The 19979-nt window shown below is 58.0% G+C and overlaps 1 protein-coding gene across 2 annotated transcripts in view; it reads right to left on the bottom strand.

The window, feature by feature from the left end:
• Window positions 1–19979, bottom strand: part of CNTN2 (contactin 2) — a 32405-nt gene that overhangs the window by 4265 nt on the left and 8161 nt on the right. The window contains exons 2-22 of one of the 2 annotated variants that reach the window (XM_002918204.4): window positions 18572–18727; window positions 14287–14431; window positions 13996–14171; window positions 13742–13837; window positions 13162–13371; window positions 12777–12876; window positions 11245–11420; window positions 10707–10843; window positions 10107–10236; window positions 8532–8682; window positions 8279–8406; window positions 7763–7938; window positions 7129–7249; window positions 6434–6592; window positions 5887–6036; window positions 3949–4019; window positions 3436–3670; window positions 2963–3075; window positions 1655–1841; window positions 1009–1121; window positions 401–569 (exon numbers count right to left, since the gene is read on the bottom strand). In XM_002918204.4, the coding sequence (XP_002918250.2) occupies window positions 401–569; window positions 1009–1121; window positions 1655–1841; window positions 2963–3075; window positions 3436–3670; window positions 3949–4019; window positions 5887–6036; window positions 6434–6592; window positions 7129–7249; window positions 7763–7938; window positions 8279–8406; window positions 8532–8682; window positions 10107–10236; window positions 10707–10843; window positions 11245–11420; window positions 12777–12876; window positions 13162–13371; window positions 13742–13837; window positions 13996–14171; window positions 14287–14431; window positions 18572–18727 (3099 nt within the window). Of the gene's footprint in view, window positions 1–400; window positions 570–1008; window positions 1122–1654; window positions 1842–2962; window positions 3076–3435; window positions 3671–3948; window positions 4020–5886; window positions 6037–6433; window positions 6593–7128; window positions 7250–7762; window positions 7939–8278; window positions 8407–8531; window positions 8683–10106; window positions 10237–10706; window positions 10844–11244; window positions 11421–12776; window positions 12877–13161; window positions 13372–13741; window positions 13838–13995; window positions 14172–14286; window positions 14432–18571; window positions 18728–19979 lie in introns of those variants that run through there. The other variant, XM_034667112.1, reaches the window with a different exon arrangement.

The raw sequence follows: 19979 nt of genomic DNA, 5'->3' as shown, positions 1-19979 counted from the left end.
TCGGCTGGGCTTGGGGCCAGCCTGCCCCCACTCCACCCCCAGGACAGGATCCAAACCTTGGCTTAAGGAGACTCAGGGAGGGCCGCTACAGGGCCGGAAGGTATTCTCAGCCCTGCCTCTAGAACATTTTGTGAGACCTGTGCTTCTCTGGTCTTGAGACCGGCCCTGTACCCCGTGAAAGAAGCTCACTCCTCCCGGGCCCTCAGCGACGTCTGGGGGTGGGGGAGGGGTGGCGGCAAGGGCAGTGGCAGGACTCGGTTAGACTCGGTTCCTGCCTACCTTCCCCTTTCTCCTGGGGGTCTGGCTGAGTTGGGGTTGGTTTGGGTGGGAATGGTTCCTTCACCAAGCATCTGAATATACCCTGATGCTCTTGGGGGATAAGGTGGGGCAGAGACAGCACCTCCATTCCTCACGATGTGGACTTCTGCTGGGATCCCGTCCCCTCCAGGCCCTGTGGTCCGAATCTGCACCAGGGCGTGGCCGATTTCTTCCGGAACGGCAATGTCTATCCAGTTCCTGCTGGTGAGGTGCAGCGTGGGAGTTGGGTGTAAGTCATTCTGGTACAGCATCTGTGTGGGGAGGAGGTTAGCCAAGGTCACGTTTACTTACCCCCGCTCATTCTTCTCTCTTCCCCAGCTCTCAGTGCTGGTCCTCACCTTTCCTATTGCCCGTTGGCCGGGACCAGGCTCTGGAACAAGCTCCTCACTGGTGGGAGGAAAGCTTGCAAACAGCTGAACCATCTTTGCAGACTCCTTCGGCAGGAAGGATCCTCGTACTTCCCCTAGTCCATCGCCGCCCCCTTGAGCCCAGCCTTCCCGAAGTCCTCCCTTCGGCCCCCTTTCTTCTGTCTCTGCTACAAGCTACCTGCGTTTTGTGGCCCGGACAATCCCGAACTCTGCTTACGTCTGACTCGGAGCCCTCTGGCTCCACACTGCAGCTCGCTGTGTCCCCTGGAAATGCAGAGGAGCTGTGCCCAACCACTCAGTGCCTGGTGAAGCCCTTCCTTACCTTATAGCCAGTGACTGCGGACTCATTTCGGAGAGGAACCACAGGATCCCACTTGATACTAAGACTGGAGCTTGAGAAAGTCCAGGAGATGTTGCCAGGAGGGCGCTGTGGGGCTGCCGGAGGGGGGAGAAAATTGAGACATGTTCCCAGTGTTTGCTCACCAGCCACCCCCTTGCCTTAGCCCGTCTTTTTCTAGGTGTCTGCCCACAGCCGTTACACTCAGAACATTCTATCACAGCTGCCTAAGAAACAAACCACGTGAAAATCCAAAGGCTGGAGAAGGGAGAGGTACTTCAGAGGTCATGAATTCTACTCCCTATTTTCATTAGTCTTTTTTTTCCCTAAAGATTTTATTTATTAAAGAGAAAGAGAATGCGCACGAGCTGGGTGAGGGGCAAAGGGAGAAGGAGAAGCAGACTCCCTGCTGAGCAGGGAGCCCAATGCAGGACTTGATCCTAGGACCCTGAGATCATGACTTGGGCCGAACGCAGATGTTTAACTGACTGAGCCACCCAGGAACTCCCTATTTTCATTAGTCTTGCTGCCTTGTTTCTGTCCAGCCCGGGGCTTGTGGGCTAGAACGTTAGTCTTATCACTGGGGAGAGAGGGGTCCCAGAGGCACTCCCACGCCCGGAGACAGACTCACGGGGCTTCATGGTGGTGGCATTGGCAGAAGGGCTAGCGGGCCCAGTGCCTGCCCGGTTGTAGGCCCGCACGGTCACGTGGTACTTGGTGTTGGGGTGCAGGCCAGTGACTCGGGCCCTGGTGTCCAGCCCTGCTGTCCTCACTCGGTCAGCAGCTGCTTCTTTGTCCCCGGCCCTCCAGTAGCGGATCTGAAAGGGGCAGGGGGAACCCTAGGGTCAGCAGCTAAGCCTGCACCTCAGGGCGACCCTGACCCTGACCCTGGCCACCAACATTCTGTTCCTCTCCTACTCCCTCTGGTCCTTGTGACTCAGTCTCGAGTCTCAGAACCTGGACACTGGGTCGTGAGCTCCAAGACAGCAGGGACAGGTGTGAGTTGCTGCTGCCTTCTTGGTGCCCAGCAGAGAGCCCAGGCCAAGGGAAGCACTCGGTACTTGGGTGGAATGAGGCAGTGAGTGGACAGGTGATGCGTGGGGCTGCACTCCACCTAGGGATGGCCTGCGGGAGCCCAACCCCACTGAATTCTCTCAGGGACTCCGGGGGGCTGTGCTACAGGATAGGAAATGCATCTCCGTGCTTGCGAAGCAGTCCCCAGGCCCACCGGCAAGCTTAGGATGACTGCCCAATAAATATGCAAACCATCATCAAATTAGACACTGTTAAATATTCGTCCACATCAGGGCACTCTGGTGTTATCTCCTCAGTGGGGCTCGCCTGTCCCATTGGGCTCAGATCCGGAGCTAAGGCTACGGGAACGGAACCTACTCCATCCCCTGTACGCCCCGCCTGATCCTTCTCTCACGGGCAGTGACATTTCTTGCTTTCCCTTCTTACCCTTCCTATTGCTCCCTCTTGCTCTCCGTCCACTCCACAAGATGCCCCAGTACCGTGTCACTGGGGGCTCAGAGCTCAGGCCAGAAACTGCTGGGCCCGCAGTTCCCAGGGACAGGATGACCAACGGGTACAAGGAGGGGCTCATGCTCTTCCCTGCAGGCTGACGATGCTAGGCTAACTGGGCTCTGGCATGAAAGGGGCAGGCATGTCCCTTCCAGAACCCGCGCCTCCTCCCCTGGGCTCCCACAGCTCCCAGGGCTGGCTCTAGGCAAGTACTTAACTTCCAGGCTGTCCACAGGTCAGGCTTTCACTCTGGACGTCAGCCACAGGGGCTTGACTAAGGCTGCCTCCCCCGGGGCCGCCCAGACTGCGGGCAATTTCCCACGTCAGGGAAGGAGCGATCCCAGGAGGAGCGACTAGTGAGCTGTGAGGTGGCCCCCAGCCCCCTTCCTCTCCCAGGTCCCAGGTCAGTGCTCACCTCATACCCCAGGAGGATGCCATTTGTGTCCTGCTGCCCGGGTTCCCAGGTCACGTTCATCTCTGAGGATGAGACCCCCTTGGCCCAGACCTTGGTAGGGGCTACCCTGGGCTCTGGAGACCGATACAGAATGGGTTTGGATTCCCCGGGGCTGCTCTGTGTCCTACAGACAAGCTGCCAACCGGGACTGCCCTTGCTTAGGATTTTCGAGAGCCCAAGGCCCCGGATGAAGGTCACATGGGGGTTCCCACAGCATCCCCCAGGCCCTCTTCTCTTCCCAGGGAGCCTCTTTCCTCCCACCCCACCCCCAGGGGGGAGACAGGGTAGCCAGGGCTGGGAATGAGGCCAGGTGCCCTCTTCCCCCTTGGGTGGAATTGAGCTGGGGCGCGAGCAGCCCCCCCCCCCCGCACACCCCACAGACCCGTCGCTGGGCGGAGGCAGGGCTGGGAAAGGCCTGGAGGCCGGGAAGGCACCTTCCTCCGCGGAATACACGAGCGCGGTGAGGCTCTCGGGCCCATCCCCGCGGCGGTTGTAGCCGCGGATCTTGACCTCGAAGGGCGTGTAGGGCCGGACGCTGTCGTTGCTGTAGACGAAGTGCTGGGCGTCGGCGCCGGGCACCCGCGCGGTCTGCCAGCCGCTGCTGCCCTGCCTGCGGAAGGACAGCACGTAGCCGAAGCCGTCTCCGTTCTGGTACTCCCGCGACATGGGCTGCGGGGCGAGAGCGTGGCGTGGGCGAGGGGCCGCGGGGCGCTGCCCTGCCCGGCCTCCCGCCCCAGCCCGCCTCGGCCAAGAGAGGCGGCCCCGGGGTTTGCATCCTGCAGTGCGTGGAGCGGAGGGGAGAGGATGCTGCCCGCCCCGAGTCGGGACCGCGAGGGGGCTCTGTCTGGATCCTGTCTACCCGCAGCGCAAGGCCAGGGATGAGTGGGGACGGGTGGGGGGCAGGACCTGTCCCTCCAGAGAGCTTCTGCCCCGTCCCCGCAGCTTACCGTCCAGTTGACAATGAGCTCTCCGGGGGCTCCACCCCCTCCGCTGAGTCCCGAGGGTGCCACCGAGGGCGCTGTCAGGGCCAAGACACAGATGTGGCTTGTGAATGGGCAGTGACGGGCAGAAGCCTGGCGCCTGTGCCTGTGCAGCAGACGAGGACGAGGACACCCCTTCAAACTGGCCCTAGTTGTGTCCTCCAGCGGGCCCTCGGGGTGTGGGCTCTGGAGTCAAGGGAGACCGGACATCAAGTCCCACTCTGCCACTTACTAGCTGTGTGTCCTTGGGCAAGTTACTTAACCTCTCTGAGCCTGATTCCCCTCTCCTTACGATGAGGATAATAATGTTTCTCTCAAAGGGCTCTAAGAAGACTAAAATCAAACAAGACGGTGCCTAGCTCGCGTGCCAGTCCATGCTCCGTATAGTCGATGCTCCATGAATTATCTTTGTCTTCTTCTCTCCTGTCAGTTTAAACTAAATAAAAGAGACCAACTCCAGTTTGCTCTAAAACGAGGGGAATAAATAATCTGGAACTGCAGTTAATGCAGAAAATATTTCTTTTGGGTTACAGGGGGTTTTATTATTATTTTTCTCTTCATGGCAGATTTAATTTCCTAATTGTCTCTAGTATTCAACAAAACTGATATTAAAACAAGTCTCTATTTAATTAGATCATGAATCTTGGCAGGGGGTAACTTGGCTGAACGTCAAAATAGTTCCACAGAGAATCCAGCAAGGGGAATCTTATCACTTGATTCTATGCCAGTAGTTTAGGGCCTTGTAAGGTGCAAGGGCTGCTTAACCATGTTGCCCATGTGATCCTGTGAGGTGGGCGTTCTTATCACCCTTGTCAAGCGAGAAGACCAAGGCCCAGAGCAGTTAAGTGACTTGCCTAAGGTCACACAGCTAATAAATGGTACAGTTCAAATTTGAACTCAGCTCTTCTGATTTCAAAGCCCATCATCTTTCTTCTGCATCGTAGCTGTCTTTTGCTTACCAACTCCTAGGATACCAGAAGGAAGGAGACCGCCCCCCACACCTCATTTGTCTAAGAAGTTCAACCAAAGAAGGGGCTCTTTCTGGAATTCCCTACTCTGGAGAGGTACCAGTTAAAAATGTTGACTGATTGGAGAGTTGGCCTGGGCCATATGGGAGACCATGTTTAAGGGACAGAAGAAAGCAGACCATTACTACCCATGCGAGGGGGGGAAGCCTGGGTGGGCAGGAAAGGGGAGATGGGGTCCTGATTCCATGTTGCCCATCTCAAAACCCCAAGGCTCTCATTCTGGACCTTCAGCTGTGAAAGTCTCAGAGGGTAGCCAGGTGCCTCTCCTAGCTTCTCTCCCCTTCCTTCCCCACTCAGGATGTGACCCTTACCTGCCTTTCAGGGAGGCTTGTGGGAAGACTGTCCATTCCACCTGCTCTAAAGGATTTAGAGACACTGACTTCTTCCCTACACACACACACACGCACACGCATGCACATGCACGCACACGCACTCCTTCCTCATTAACTGATTTCAGCAGCTCATGCACTACCAGGGAGGACATCTGCCCATCACCACGTGGTCCTGGGTTCAAGTCCAGGCTCTGCCAATGTGACTCTTCTCTTCTCCAGACTTTGATTTTTCCATTAAAAAAAATACTTAAACCTTTTATTTCGAGATCATCGTAGATTCACACGCAATTGTAAGGTTGGCCCATTTTTTAAAATGAGGAGTTTGGACTGGATGGTTCTTCCAGCCCTGACAGGCCCAGGCTGTGGCCCCAGGTGCAGCAGCCCTGCCCTGACTGTGTCCCTTTCTCATCTGTTTTGTTAGGAGTCTGAAGCCTGGTGAGCAGGGTTGGAACTCCCATAATTGCTGCTCCCCTGGGGTTCCCTTTCAGGAGGGTTAGGGGCTGTGTCCTGACCTTACTTCTCTTTGGGACTCCCAGGACTCTGACCTGCTTCCTTGGTCCGGATTTTGCTAGAAGGCCCACTGGGCTCCCCGGTGCCCAGGATGTTGCTGGCTAAGACCCGGAACTCGTAGTCCATCCAGGGTGTGAGGCCCAGCACCTGGGCGGTCTCGGCATTGCCCTCGATGTTGGCAGGATCTGCAAGGGACCCGGAGTCAGTGTGCTGGCACTTGTTAATCTAGATGGAAAGGGCCTGACTCACCTCGTATCCAGCCCTCTTGGTGGTGCCTGCCATATGCTCAGTGCTCAGCACCTCTTTTAGAAAGGATGGGAAAACTAGCAGACTTCCTTCCCTGGGGGCCTTTGTTGATGCTGTGTGCATCAGGGGAGCCCCAGAGATGGTCTGTCAATGTTCCAAGGGCACAGACTGAGAGCTCCCTTTTCCAGCTCTCTTCCCTCTCTTGCCGTCCAGGGGACCGCCTCCCCCAAGGGCCGGGAGCTCCCTGCAGGCAGAGGACCTAAGCTTGTCCCTCTCTGAAGTTCCGGGCTCAGCCAGGCCTTATCAGCACTGACCTGGGTGGAGCCCCGCACTTACTGGTGCGAACCTGCTTCCACTTCCCTGCAGGTACAGTGCGGGCTTGCAGGGTGTACTTGGCAATGGGGCTGTGGTTGTCGAAGCCTCGGCTCCAGCTGAGCTGGACGGTGGTGTCGCCAATGTTCCTCACCACCACGCCTCCTGGGGGACCTGGTGGACCTGCACCAGGGGGTCAGAGCACAGTGAGTCAGAACTGGGCAGCTTCAAAATTGAGCCTCTCCTCCAGGCTGGCTTGGGCTGGTGCAGTACCCAGAGGGGGCAGCAGAGGGCGCAGCAAACAGGCATGCGGTGGGAGGGCCAGGAATGGGGGCAGCAGTGAGTGGCAGATGAGGGGCTGGGAGGTTGGAGAAATGTGTCCCGGGCTGGAGAGGCTCACAGAGGCCTTCACATAGAGATGCGTATAGATTTCCCAGCACCAGGCTTTGAAAACTTCTGGCCTCAGCAGAGTTCTCCAGTCTTGGGAAGTAGATTTTTTAAAACTGTGGCTTTGAAGGAGGAATGGAATATTCTATTCATTTAGGACCTTCAAAAAACCATGGGATAGGTTCGGCTCTGGGGACTTAGAAGACCTTCTCTCTCAGAAGCCCTTTCCCACAGCTTTCTGGGAGAGGAGGGGAGTTAGGGAGCAAAGGTCAGAATAGTCCAGTTGGCTCCTGAGGGAGTTGGGGCAGGGCCGGGGTGGGAAACCCCATCACCTCGGACCAGGACTGTGGCCTCCTTGGATGCACTGTCCACCACCGTCTGGGCCATGCACGTGTACTTCCCGCCATGTCGCAGCTGGGCATTGAGGATGGTCAGATCCCCAACTGTTTCCTTCTGCACATGAGGGACAGAAAGTGGGGGAGGCAGGTCAGAGGAAGGGGCCCTGGCTAGTGCAGTGAGCCATGAGGTAGGGCTCAGAGTCCCCTGCTCCGTTATGTCCATGGACCCCTCAGCATCTTGATGTTTCTGTCTGCTCAGTGGGAGGAATCAACTACTCCTTTCTTAGTACCACGGGACTAAACAACAGTTTGTTAACCATGGTCCAAGCTGATGTTGTCATTTGCATTGGGTTCAGGATAACAAGAACAGTAGTGGGGAAGGAGCCTTGCTGGGCGGCTGGCATTCCAGGTTTGTCCCTAACCCTCTCCTAAATACATGGTCTTCAGGTGGGATCCAGGGAACGTCTAAGGGAGGGGGTTCTTCTGAATCCAAGGATGAGCTTGCCATGCATGGCATTCCTGAGGGAATGGGGAAAGGCTCTGGGCGTGTCATGGTTAAGGACACCCTGGGTCCCCTGTCTGTCCAGAAGGAGGGAGGAGCCATCGGTTGTCTGGCTTCAGGTCTTACCGCGCTGGCCCTCCGGTAGTGACCCCCAGGCTTATCGAAGTCAATGGGGAAGTCATCCAGAGTCCAGATGAAGGTGAGGTCCATGGTGGGGTCATGGGAGGCGTGACATTGCAGGGTCAGGCTATCTCCCAAGTTGATGTCCGCACTCGAGGGGGCTAGAGTGATCTTGGTTGCATCTGCCGAGCACAGTAACGTCCCTGGGTGGGTGGGGGAGGAAAGAGGCCCAGGCAGGGGCAGCAGGGCAGCGGGAGAGGGTCGTCCCTAAGCCCCGGGAAAGAGAAGAGGCAGCGTGGCCGACAGGATCTTGACCTCCCAGGAGCCTCCTGAGTGTGTCAGAGGGAGGCAGGAGTAGATTCTGGATGATGGCAAGGGGGTGGTCCCAAATGAAGTCCAATCCTGGGGTAGCCCCAAAACCAAACTAGGAGGAAGGTGGGAACACAAAAGCAGGGTGGCGAGGATGGACTGGCACCCTGTGGCGGCTGAGCCACCTGCCCTCCACCAAGCCACACCCCTCACCTCGCACAGATAGGATGCCCGTGCTATTGGCTTTCCCCATGAAGTTCTCAGCAAAGCAGGTGTATTTGCCTTCATCTGACCGACTGATGTTTCTTATGATCAAGGTGCCACCTGGCGTTACAGTCACTCTGCAGCAGGGAGAAAGCAGATCTGGCCAACCTGGGGTCACACTGTCATCGTCGCGGGAAGGGGACTCGCCCTCATAGTGGATGAGGAGGAGCAGGACCTGGTCCGGGTGGAGTAGGGCTTGTACCTGCTGCTGTTGACCAGAATCTCAGTGCCTTTGCTCCAGAGCACCACGGCCTTCGGAGCCGCCCGGGGCTGGCAGGGGATAGCGATCTCTCCCCCGCGAGCCGCAGGGATCAGACGCTTTACAGGGTTCAGCCTGAAGTCGGGGGCCAGGGCTAGAAGGAAAGGGGAGTGTCCTGCAGTCACCAGGGAATCCTAACACTGCCCGTTGCCTTAATGAAGAGGTCCCCCGGCTCCATGCTATACACACTTCACGTACCCTCTGAGGCCAATCCATGTGTGACTTCCAGCAGCACCACTGCCAAAACACACTCAGGATCCAGCCCCTTCGGGTCACCCCCTCCCAACGGCCACCACGCTGATGTAAGCCACCAAATCTCCTGCAGAACTACTGAAAAGCCCCCTAGTCGGTCTTCCTGTTTTTGCACTTTCTTTCTACAATCTCCCCCACCTAGCGGCCTCCTATATCTTTTAAGAAACTTAAACACTCAAGGTGAAGTCCAGCTCCTCACAAGGGCTCACAAACACGACCCCCCTCTCCACCCAATGCTCACACCCCTCTCCATCAGTTATTATGCTCCAGTCACCTGGGCCATTTTCCGACCTTTAAGGATACCAAAGATTTTTTTCCTGCCTCAGGACCTTTGCACTTGCCATACACGTTTGCTTAAAAACCCCTCAGACCTTTGTATGGCTGGCTCCTTGTGAACACTCGGGTCACACCCCAAATGTGACTTCCTCCAAGAGGTCTCCCCTAGACACCCCATCTAACTGCCCCACCTTCCTCCTACCACTCTGATCAATTTTCTTTATACTGTACTTTTTTATGGCTGTCCAAAATTTTTTGATTACTTGGTTTTGTGATTGTCCCTCTCTCTCCACTGGATTGTAAGGTACTTGAAAGCAGAGACTTTATCTTTCATGTTCACTCCTTAGAAGGAAAGGGGAGGTGTTGAATAAATGTTGGTTGAAGGAACGAATAAATGAACGAGTCTTAGTTAAGCTTACTACAACCTGATGAGGCAGGTATTACTACACCCATTTTACAGGTGAGAAAACCAAGGCCCCATGAGCTCAAACCACACAACTAAGAACCCTAGCACCAGCTGACATTTATTTGGCACCTGTTGCATGACGGACGGGTCCTCTCTGCTTTACCTCTATTTCATCTGCTCTTCCAAACAGCCGCACAACGGCGGGACTATTATTGCCCACCTTTTATACATCAAGAAACTGACACACAAAAGATTAAGTTGCCAAAGGTCACGTAGCGGAAGGGGCTGGTTTAAACACAAATCTAATTGATTTGGTTGCCAATGATTTTTGCCCCCTTGTTTTCACGGCAGCCGACACTTTAATCGTGCCAGACGTGGTACAAGCCAGAGACCCTGTCTTCTGGGAGCTCCCAATCTAGCGTCTCATCTCCTTCCTTCAATCCCTCTGTTCTGCTCAGAAGCCGCTGGAAAACTAAGGGAAGCTGCCCATGTGTGTTTGGGTGTTTAGAAATGCCGCAGTTCAGAACTCTTAAAGCCCCTCCTGCGTGTCCGTGCCGACGTGCCCTGCCTCCCTGGGCCCATACCTTGCACGGCCAGCTCGGCGCTGGCATAGATGGTGCCATGCTTGTTTTCCGCCACGCACTGGTACATGCCCGAGTCCTCCAGGCTCAGCTTGGAGAAGCGCAGGTCCCCAGCCAGCACCTCAACGCGGGGCTGTGCCCAAGAGAGCAGGGGCGGGGCATGAGGACTGCTGGAGGACCAGGGGGAGGGCTGGGGGCAGTGGAGACTCTAGGCTGCCACTCTCCTGTCGAGGGGGCTCATTCGCCCAGTCCCATCTCAGGACCTCCTGGAATCCCAGGACTCAGGTTCCCCAGGCCCCTGCCTATCAGCACCCTGAAGCCAGAGGGACGAGGTGACCTACTCAGGACCACACAGTGATTCTGTGACCGACTTGTGCCTGGATCCAGGTCTCTGGACCCTCCAGTCAGGACTCTATCCAGATGACCAACCCGTGGCCATGTGAATCTGGGATGGAAAGAAGCACCTAGAACCACCCGCCCCGTGGTGCCCTAACTGTCCCAGAGAGGCTGCCAGTGGTGCAGAGTGGGGGAGGAAAGTCTGGAAGGTGAGGGAACCAGGTGAGCAGAGGACAGCTGATGTGTGGGAAGCCCCAAGTCTCCTACCTGGGAGGCCAGCGGTTCCCCGTTCCGCAGCCAGCGCACCGTGGGCCGGGGCTTGCCAGCCGCTGCACAGCCCCAGCCCAAGTTGGAACCGATGTCAGCCTCCATGTCTGAAATCACCTTCAGCCACTCGGGCTGAGCTGCGGGGAGAGAAACGGAGAGAAAGGCGGGAGGGCTGAGCTGGGAGGAGCCTCTGCCTGGTGCGGGACCAGGATTGCAGGGCTACAGTTCCCGTGACAGACAGCAGAGGGCGCCCCGGCATTCCAGGACGGGGTCTGGGGAGCAGCCGGGGGAAGAAAGTCGGCACTAGGTGTCTGTGCAGCGCCTGTTCTAGCAACTTAAATCATTCTAGAGTCTTCCACGTGCTCTCTGCAACCCCAAGTGAAGCTCTGAGCTTCTGTTTCTTCTGTTTCCACACCCAGGGCAGTCCTGGGGCAGGAAGGCTGAAGCAAGGGGTCACCCAGTCCCCTCCCTGACTTTTCGATCTGCTTCCTCAGGGACAAGAGTGAAGGCAGGGGGAGGGGGTGTCCCAGCTGTGTACCCTGCACGATGACGCGGCCCTGGACGGTGTCGCGGCCCTTGGAGTTCTCCGCCTCACACTCATAGGTGCCCTCGTCCTCGAAGCTGACGCTGGGTATCTGCAGGGTGGGCTCGGCGGTGGCCCACTGGGGGGACAAGGAGCCGTCCACTTTGCGCCACTTGATCTGGGGGACGGGGCTGGCAGGGGAGACAAAGCCGGAGCGGGTCGGCTGTGCTAGGCAGACTCTCTGTACTACAGCTCCTTGCACATAGATTCTCACGCCCCAGGAGGCTGGGCAGGTGGGGTGGGGAGGAGGGCCAGAGGGAGAGAGGCAAGGGGGGACGGGGCCTCTCCCAGGTAGGCTCAGAGCACAGGCAGGGGAGAGGCAAGAAGTAGGGTTCCTCTCTCCTTTCCTCTCCCCTGCAGTAATTGTGACACCAGTGAACTTCCTTGCGGTCTGTACCCTGAGGCTGGCTTGCCCTCCCTGCCCCCACCCTGCACTGGTTACCGTGCCTCTTCTGGGAGTGCCCTCCTCAGCAGTGGCCTATGACCTGGGGCTTTATGGGTCCCCTTCCCCCTCTACCCAACAGGGCCTTGCCTTTACTTTTCAAAAGGGCTCTAGTTATTAGTAATTTGTGTACTAAAATGGACTACGGTATCAGTGAGTCTGAAAGGGTTAATATATTACCTTTCCATGTGCTTCCTTTTTTTTTTAAAGTACGCTCCACACCCAGTGCCCAGCGTGAAGCTCAATGTGGGGCTCAAACCCAGGACCCTGAGATCAAGACCTGGGCTGAGATCAAGAGTCAGACGCTTAACGGACTGCACCCCCATGTGCTTTAAATGTGAATTTTCCGGAAGCCCGATAACTTTTCACAAAGCCGGGGCATCCTGGGTAACCACAGGAGATACGGGGGGAGGGGACCAATGTGCAGAACACATTGTTCTACAAACATTTCTCAAGCACCTGCTATTTGCTTAGCCCTGTTCCAGTGAATCCTTCCTCTGGGAGAGCGAGATTTCTACTGCAATTTTTAAAAAGAGAACTGTTAGCATGCACAGAGCACTCGCTAAATGCCAGGCACTGTTCTAGGCACGTCACGTGTATTAACCCACTTAATCCTCATAACAACCTTATGATGCAGGTACTGTTAATGGTGGTTACCACGTATGAACGAGGGCGCAGAGGCACAGAGAGGTTAAGTAGTTTAGCCATGGTCTCACAGCCAGCCAGTGACAGACCCTTGGATTTGAACCAGGCAGGCCAGGGTGGGATTCATGCATGGCACTACCTGCCTCCAGCCGTCGGGGGGGGGGCCCCGCATCAGCCCCCTGAATCTGTCCCGCATTGCTGGGAGCACCCAGTATGTCAGGCCCCTGGCGTGCATGACGCTTCACTCAGAGAGATGGTGCTCAGTGAGGGATGGTCCCTACCCACTGTGGGCCCGCCGTGCTGCTAGACCCTGCTTGCCCTCTCCCTGGGGTCACCCGGGCCCCAGAGGGGCTCTGACAGGCTGTGCCCTGGCCTGCCCCCTCCCTCCTCCACCACTCACTTCCCAAAGGCGAAGCACTCCAGGGTGACCTGCTGCCCTACCAGCGCATAGGTCTCTGCGGGGAACCGGGCCTTGATGCTGGGTGCGAAGAGCCTGGTATCTGGGGGGAGAGGGAATTTGCAGATAGAAGGCAAACGATGCAAACCAGGGCTCCTGAGCTTCGGATCTCAGCACAACTCAGAGCCAACTCCTTCTTGACCCCGATCCCCCTTGGGGGCCTGGGCCAGGGTCTGGGGCCCTGCAGCTGGAGGACCCAGCAGCGGTCCAGGCCCCAGACCCTGGGCTCTGTGAGCCCGTCTTCATAACCTCTAAGGGGAACCCTCTTTTCCCGACATCCGCCGACCCTCTCAGCTCTCCCCTCCCCACCAGGCCCACCGACCCTGACCTTCAGCAGCCAGGTTGAGCTGAGCGAACTTGCTGAAGACGCTCTTGGTGGAGAAGTCCATGTGGCTGGTGGCCAGGCAGGAGTAGTTGCCCAGGTCTGAGGCGTTGGTCCGGGCAATGTACAGGTTCCCCGTGGTCTGGGACACGAAGTGACGCCCGTCCGTCGGGATGAAGTTGGGGAATTCGTTGAGGAGCCAGCGGTAGGACAGGCCTATAGGACACAGGGAGTTTGAGGAAACCAGGGGGCGCTGGGCTGACGGGGCAGCTGCGGGTGGGACCGTCAGCATGCTGGCGGGGATCTCTAGCCCTAGTCCTGAGGGCCCCGGGCTCCGAGCTGGTGCGGTGGGGAGCCCTAGAAGACAGATGTGACTGTGCTCCTGTCCTCGGGGTGCTCCCGGTCTGGAGGCAGGGCACAGAGCTAGAAGACGACAGACCCGTGACGGAAACACAAGATCATTTTGAGCTGGGGAGCCAGGGGTCCGTGCTTCCAAGGGCCACTCGCTACCTTTCACTCTGTCCCCGAGTGACTGGAGGCCCCTCCTGTGCCCTCTGTCTAAGCGTGGGCTGGGGTCCCGACTCACCCGGGTAGTGGGCAGGTGGGTTACAGGGCAGCATCACGCCCCAGCCTTCGTGGGTTCTCACCGGGTCTCGCTCCTCCTTGGAGAACTCCTGCAGAACTGGAGGTAGAGAGCAGGCACTCGGGCACCGTCCTCCAAGCCTGGGGCCCTCTCCCCAGTTCAGCCTCCATGGGACATAGTCACCTGCCCTTTCCGGACACTTTTCCCCACCCCCTATCGCCCTCCCCCGAAGTGTCCTGGCACCCCACGGGTCTCACAGCCGAAGCGGAGAACAGCTTCCCTGCTGACCACGGTGCCCACTGGGTTGGAGGCCAGGCACTGGTAGACGCCGGCGTCCTGGGCCTTGGTGGGGTTCATGATGACCAGGTTGCCACCCACCAGCTGGTGGCGGGAGCCTGGCTCCAGCTTCATCTCGGTGCCGTTCATCTTCCACCTGCAGCAGGGGGCGGAAGGGGACCCTCCTGAGTCCCACTGGGCTGGAGCCAGCCTGGGAGCAGGGCTGGGGTGAGGCTGCCCAGGGCCTCCAGCACCTACCACAGGGGCCTCACCTATAGGTGGCTGGAGGGCTGGCCCGGGCACGGCATGCCAGCGTCACCTTCTCCTCCGTGGACTCTTCTGGGAATAGCAGACCGAGGGGCTGATCTTCAAAGACTGGCCCAAAGGTGGCCGGGGAACCCCGGGCTGAACTCTGAGCTGTAGATGGGGGACACCACCAGAGGCCTCAGGGCCTAGGGCCCAATCGGTCAGTGCTGTCCAATAGAACGTTCTGCGATGACGGCAAGATGCCATTTTCTGCACTGCCCAATACCGTAGCCACTAGCCCCAGCTATCGAGCCCTCAAAATGTGGCTAGCGCAGCCGGGGAACCAAATTTTGAATTTTACTGAGTTTTAATTAATTAAAACTTGAATTTCAGCAGGCCGGGGGCCCCAGCTGGCCAAGTTAGTTGAGTCAATCACCCTTCCTACACTCAGGTTTTGAGCACCTGCTGTATACCTGGCACCAGGCTAGACTGTGTTACAAAAATGAATAAGACACAGTCCCTCTTCTCCAAGGGGCTTGGAGTCCAGGGAGGGAGACAGAGAAGGACAGGACAAGGTGGTGAGAGCTGTAAAAGCAGCTGATGTTCTAGATGCAGGGCCCTTGGGGCAGAAGCCCCTGTCCTGCCGGGTGTGAGAGGCCTGGGAAGTCACTGGCTAAAGAGACAGAGAGAGGACGTGTGTCCCTGGGGCCTGACGCTCCTGCGGCTCTCGGCCTCTCACTAGCTGTTACAGAGCCTGCTCAGCCTTCGCACCTTCACCTGTGAAATGGGAAGAATATGAACTCACCCCCCAGGCTCTGGAGGAGGGTTCAGTGTGGCACAGGGTGTGTGCTCTGGAAACGTCTGCGGGACCCAAGCTTGGAAGGTAGGGGAAGAAGGAAGGCTTTGTGGGTGGGGTGGGGTGTGCAGGTAGCTTTGGGGGCATTTTTATACAGTTCCAGTGTGACAGTTCAAGAAAGCGAGTCCCAGGAGACGGAATGACCTGCTCGTGGTCACAAGGCAAGTCTGTGGCACATGTAGGTCTAGACCCTGGTCTCCTGAGTTTGCTGAGCAAATGGGTATCCCTTGGGCAAATGGAGTTTTCATGCCTGGCCCCCTGCCCGGGCGGATGCCTCTTTCTCCAGGCCCCATTATTCAGCCTCCCCAGAGCGGGGCGGGGGGGGGCCACTGAGGCACAGGGGGCAGTGTTTCACACCTGCCTTCCCGCAGGGCTGGGGAGCGGGCTCTGTCTGCTGACTCGTGGGACCCGTCCTGCTTTGCTTTTGTGGTGTCGGGCAGGAGCCAATGAGCCAGGCCACCCCTAATTGGCTCCTACCCCTCCATGCAGCTGGTTTCAGGCCCTCCTTGGTGGGTTGTGGGGTGGGGGCGGAATCCCCATTAACCAATTAGTGCCTCCTCTCCCAGCGCATCCAGCTGTCGGCCCCTTTCCGGGGGGGGTGCACCCCCATGCCACAGCTGAGGCCTAGCCCCGGACCCCGGGGAAGGAGGGCAGCTGCTAGGCAGCTCTCAGAATGAGGAAGGAGGCAGGGCTCCCTGAAATGGCATCCCCCACTGCCCTCCCCACCACCCATCACTCTCTCTTTCACGGCTGCCCCAGGCCTCAGAGGCGGCAGCAGTGGCGCCAGCAGCAGCTCGGTGGGAGAGCCCAGCTTAATCCCAAGTTAATGATGGTGCTGGAGGGAGGGTAGGGACCCCTGCCCCAGCTGGGCCTGCCAGGCTGGCTGGGAAGGAGGGGGGGCGGGGGGAGCCAGGCTGCTGGGAGCCACCTTGTATAATAGCCGCTTCTAGTAACTGCGGGGATGGCAGGGGGGGCTGGGGGGGGCCTGGGGCACACTGAGGCTTTAAGACTGGCTTTCTTCCTGAAAAAGCTTTGTCCTCTGCACTCAGCCATGTACGCACCCTCAGCCCAATATCCACCCACAGCTCTCACCTACACTCACTTCCTTCCTCACACACACACACACACACACACACACACACTTTCCTCTCGGAGCTACTTCCGCAGTCAGACACAAGTTCGCGCACACATCTGTTTCCACGCACACCCAGCTGCCAATGTCCGCGCGTGCTTACTTACACACACGCGCGTGTGCGTCCTGATAAAAACAACTGCTATTTGTTGAGTGCTTACTCTATCGGATGCCATGCTCCGTGTTTCTTCTCCTCACCTCTTTACAACAGGCACTTCCATTTCCTTACTTCCCTCGTGTGGGACCCAAGATTGAGGAAAGTTCAGCAACTTGCCCCAAATCGCACAGCGAGGAGGAGCCGATCCAGGGATTTGGACCCTGGCCAGCTGCACCCGTAGCCGTGTCCTCAGCCACAGTGGCCGTGATTCTTCCCCTCGTCCCCATTGGAGCCATCAGAGGCCCCATCGCCCCCCCCCCCGCAGCCCCAGAGATGCCGCGTGGGCACTCCCTCCGGAGGGCAGCAGGGGCCGAGAGCCATCACGCTTGCTGGACGGCTTTCCACGCACATCTGTCACCCCCCCCCCGCCAAATGTAGCACCCGGTCCACACAACCACTCACTGGCATTGCCACCCTCTTAAACATCCACAAACATACTCTCATTCACCCCACACCTTCCTCTGAGGCTGCGCTCACACCCAGCACACACACATGCACACACACACCCCTCCTAGCTGCCCCGTGTTCCACGTCCCCTCTGATTCTGGTTCCCTGTTCTGGCAACTCTGCTCCCCTAAACATGGGCATCTGGAAGCTTCAGAGGAAGGAGCTAGAGATACGAGAGCGTGGAGGGGCCTCTTCGCTGCCTTTCCCGGCCTGGGTGCCGGGGACCCAAGGCTGCTTCTCCAGGGCAGGTTAGTGAGTGGAGCCCCGAGGGGAGACACCTTTCTGGGAGGGGTGAGAACCAGTGATGGGATGTTCCACTGTGTCTCTGGAGCTCGGGGATGTGGCAGGCGGGTCCCCTCTCCTTGGGCCTTCCTGCATCTCTGGGTCTAAGAACCTGGCAGCTGCCCACACCCCCTGCCTCAGGTGATGTGGTCCCGGCCTGAGCTGTCCCTAACTGGGGGAAGGGGCAGGGCTGAGGACCCCTGGCGCCTCTCCCTGCTCTCTCGGGGGTGGCTGTCTGCTGCTCTGTGCAGCCTGGGCTCCCTGCCCCAGAGGCTTCTCTGGCCCGGGCCTGCGGGTGGGGGTGCTGGGAGGCCCTTGGGTCAGCCCCGTTTCCCTGCAGCCTCAGTGATTTGGGTGCAGGCCTGGGAGGCAGTTAGGAGGTAATGAGAACATCGGAAGTGTGCCAGCGGAGTCCTGCCCCAGGGAGACTGAACCTAAAATGTGCCGGGCCCCGCAGGCCTGCAGGGGTGTGAGGCAGGGAGGTGGAGGGTAGGCGGCTAGAACTCCGGAAGGGGTGGAGGATGGGTACTCTTTCTCCCATGGAGATCTTTCTGGAGAAAAGCGTCTATTGATCTGAGCTGGGGGTCAGGGCAGAGAGGCCAAGCGGTGGTCCCAACAGGCCCCTCAGAGCAGCAGCAGGCAGTGGGGGACGTCCCTCTGGCTCTTGGACAGGCTGGGTTCCCCACATGCTCCCCAGGGGCCGGCCAGCCTGCTCACCTCTGCCGGCCTCCCTCCAACGCTCTCCCTACCTCACGGCACCCTTGGCATGAAAACTCTTGCTTGGGTCCCTGTGGCCTTCTGCCTCGGCCACCCCCTGCTCTGTCTCATGTCCTCTCACGTCCTGTACCTGGTCCGTCTGTCAGGACATAGCGTGGCCCTGGGGAGCCCTCCTAAAGTTTTGTGGTACTGATCCCTGTCTCCTCATGTCAGAGGACACTGGAGCAGTACGAGCTAATAGAACTCTGTGATGATGGAAATGTTCTATAATCTGTGCTTTCCAATATGGTTATGAGCCCTTGAAATGTGGCTTGTACAACGGAAGGACTAATTGTAAAATTTAATTTACTGTCAGTTTTAATAGTTCCACGCGGCTACGGCTACCGAATTGGACAGCACAGCTCCTTAGGGCCTGCCGCTGGAGGACAAGAGCACGGAGATCTGATTGTGCCCTAATCTCACTGTGTGGCCCAAGGCAAGCCTTGCCCTCTCTGGACCATGCTGCTTTCATCTATATTATGGTGGAGACTCATTCTTTCTAACCTCGAAGGGAAGGGAAGATCCACAAATGGGAACATTTTAGCAAGGAAATGGCCTCAAAAATCTAAGTGCCATAGCAACGTAGAGTCAATGATTTCTGAAGTCATCGCTAAAATAATAGCAATGATAGAACAATAAAATCACCCTGCTGGGCTTTGGAGCCCGGATGAACCCTCTTACCTGGAGAGGAGACCAAGGCCACAGCGACCAGCAGCAGCAGGTGTGACTTCCTCCTGGTGGGTGTCCCCATGGTGGGCGTTCTGGGCAGCGATGGGGAGCAGAGGAAAGGAGGCTCAACCCAGCGTGGGGAGAGTCCAGCTGGAGGCTGAGAAGGACCTAGGGAGGCAGAGGATGGGAAGGACTCCAAGCTGAGGGGTGCCCCTCCTGGCTCCCTCCTGGCTCCCTGGTACCAGGCGGTGCTTTTCCCCCAGCCTGGGGCGAGGCCAGAATTGCTCTGCACTCACCCTCCCCAGGCCCCCAGGGGAAGGGGCTTGGCTGTTATGGAGGAGCTCTTCCCAGGCTAAGTGCCTGCTAGGGGCCCCCTGGGAGTCTGGCTCTGCCCTGTACGTGCCCCCCCCCCATGCAGCCAGCAGGGGTTTGCTCAGGAAGCGAAAGCAGTGGCTAATTGGGAGGCAAGAACCCACCTGCCCCTCCCCAGTAATAGCTCTTGATATAGGGTCCAGAAGAGAACAGGGCCGAGCCTGGGTGTGGGGAACATCTTCCTCCTTCAGTGTTTGGGGCCCAATTTCCCCTCCCCCTCCGCCACAGCTGCCTGGGTCGGGGGGCAATAAGTCCCTCTGGGAACTGCATTAAGTCTCTCAGGGTCTTCCTTGTTTTTCTGGCTGTGAGGAGGAGTTTCATTGGTTTATTCACACCCTCTCACCTGGGTCTCCAGGTGAGGCACTTATGTACTGCACGCCATGGAGCCCTAGCCTTGGCCCCCTCAGCAGTGCTTCCCAACCAGGAGGGCTGATGGGCCCCCACAGGCCTTCCAGGATCCAAGAGTTAATGTGGCTCCCAGAGGAGCCTTCCTCTTACACAGAGACTTGGTTAAAGGCTGGAGCTCTGGAGAACTTGTTCCCTGGAGGGGGCGCCCAGAGCAAGTCAGAGCTACCCTCCATCAGGAGGGCAGATGGGGCCTCATCCTGAGGGGGCCGGCCTTTCCATCTCCTCCCCATCTCCAGGCCGATGTTTTGAGATCTGGGGGTAGGGTGGAATCTCAGGGGTCTGCTTTTTGGTTTCAGAGGGAGCCTGGGTCACTGAGCTCCCAGGGCTCCCTGTCAGAGCTGCCATGGAAAGCAGATAATCCAGATGCAGATTCTGATTCTCTGCCCTGCGCCTTTCCAGAAGCCTGAAAAGGGGGAGGGGGCTGAGACTGGGGAGAGCCTGGCGGCAAGACCCACACCATCTCTGGGTCTGAGTGTCGCGGCAAGACCCACACCATCTCTGGGTCTGAGTGTCCTCATCTGTAAAATGGGTGCTCTCAGGTCCCCTCCGGCTCTGAGCCTGCGATGCCCCAGAGAGTGCCTGTGGATGAAGGCCTGGGAATGCTGTCCCCTGGATGGGGAGATGGGGGAGGGAGGCGGGG

This window comes from Ailuropoda melanoleuca, chromosome 8 (genome assembly GCF_002007445.2).
Source record: "Ailuropoda melanoleuca isolate Jingjing chromosome 8, ASM200744v2, whole genome shotgun sequence".
NCBI classification, from domain to species: Eukaryota; Metazoa; Chordata; class Mammalia; order Carnivora; family Ursidae; genus Ailuropoda; species Ailuropoda melanoleuca.
The sequence above is the reverse complement of the archived record's forward strand: the minus strand, read 5'-3'. Positions and strand labels throughout refer to the sequence as shown.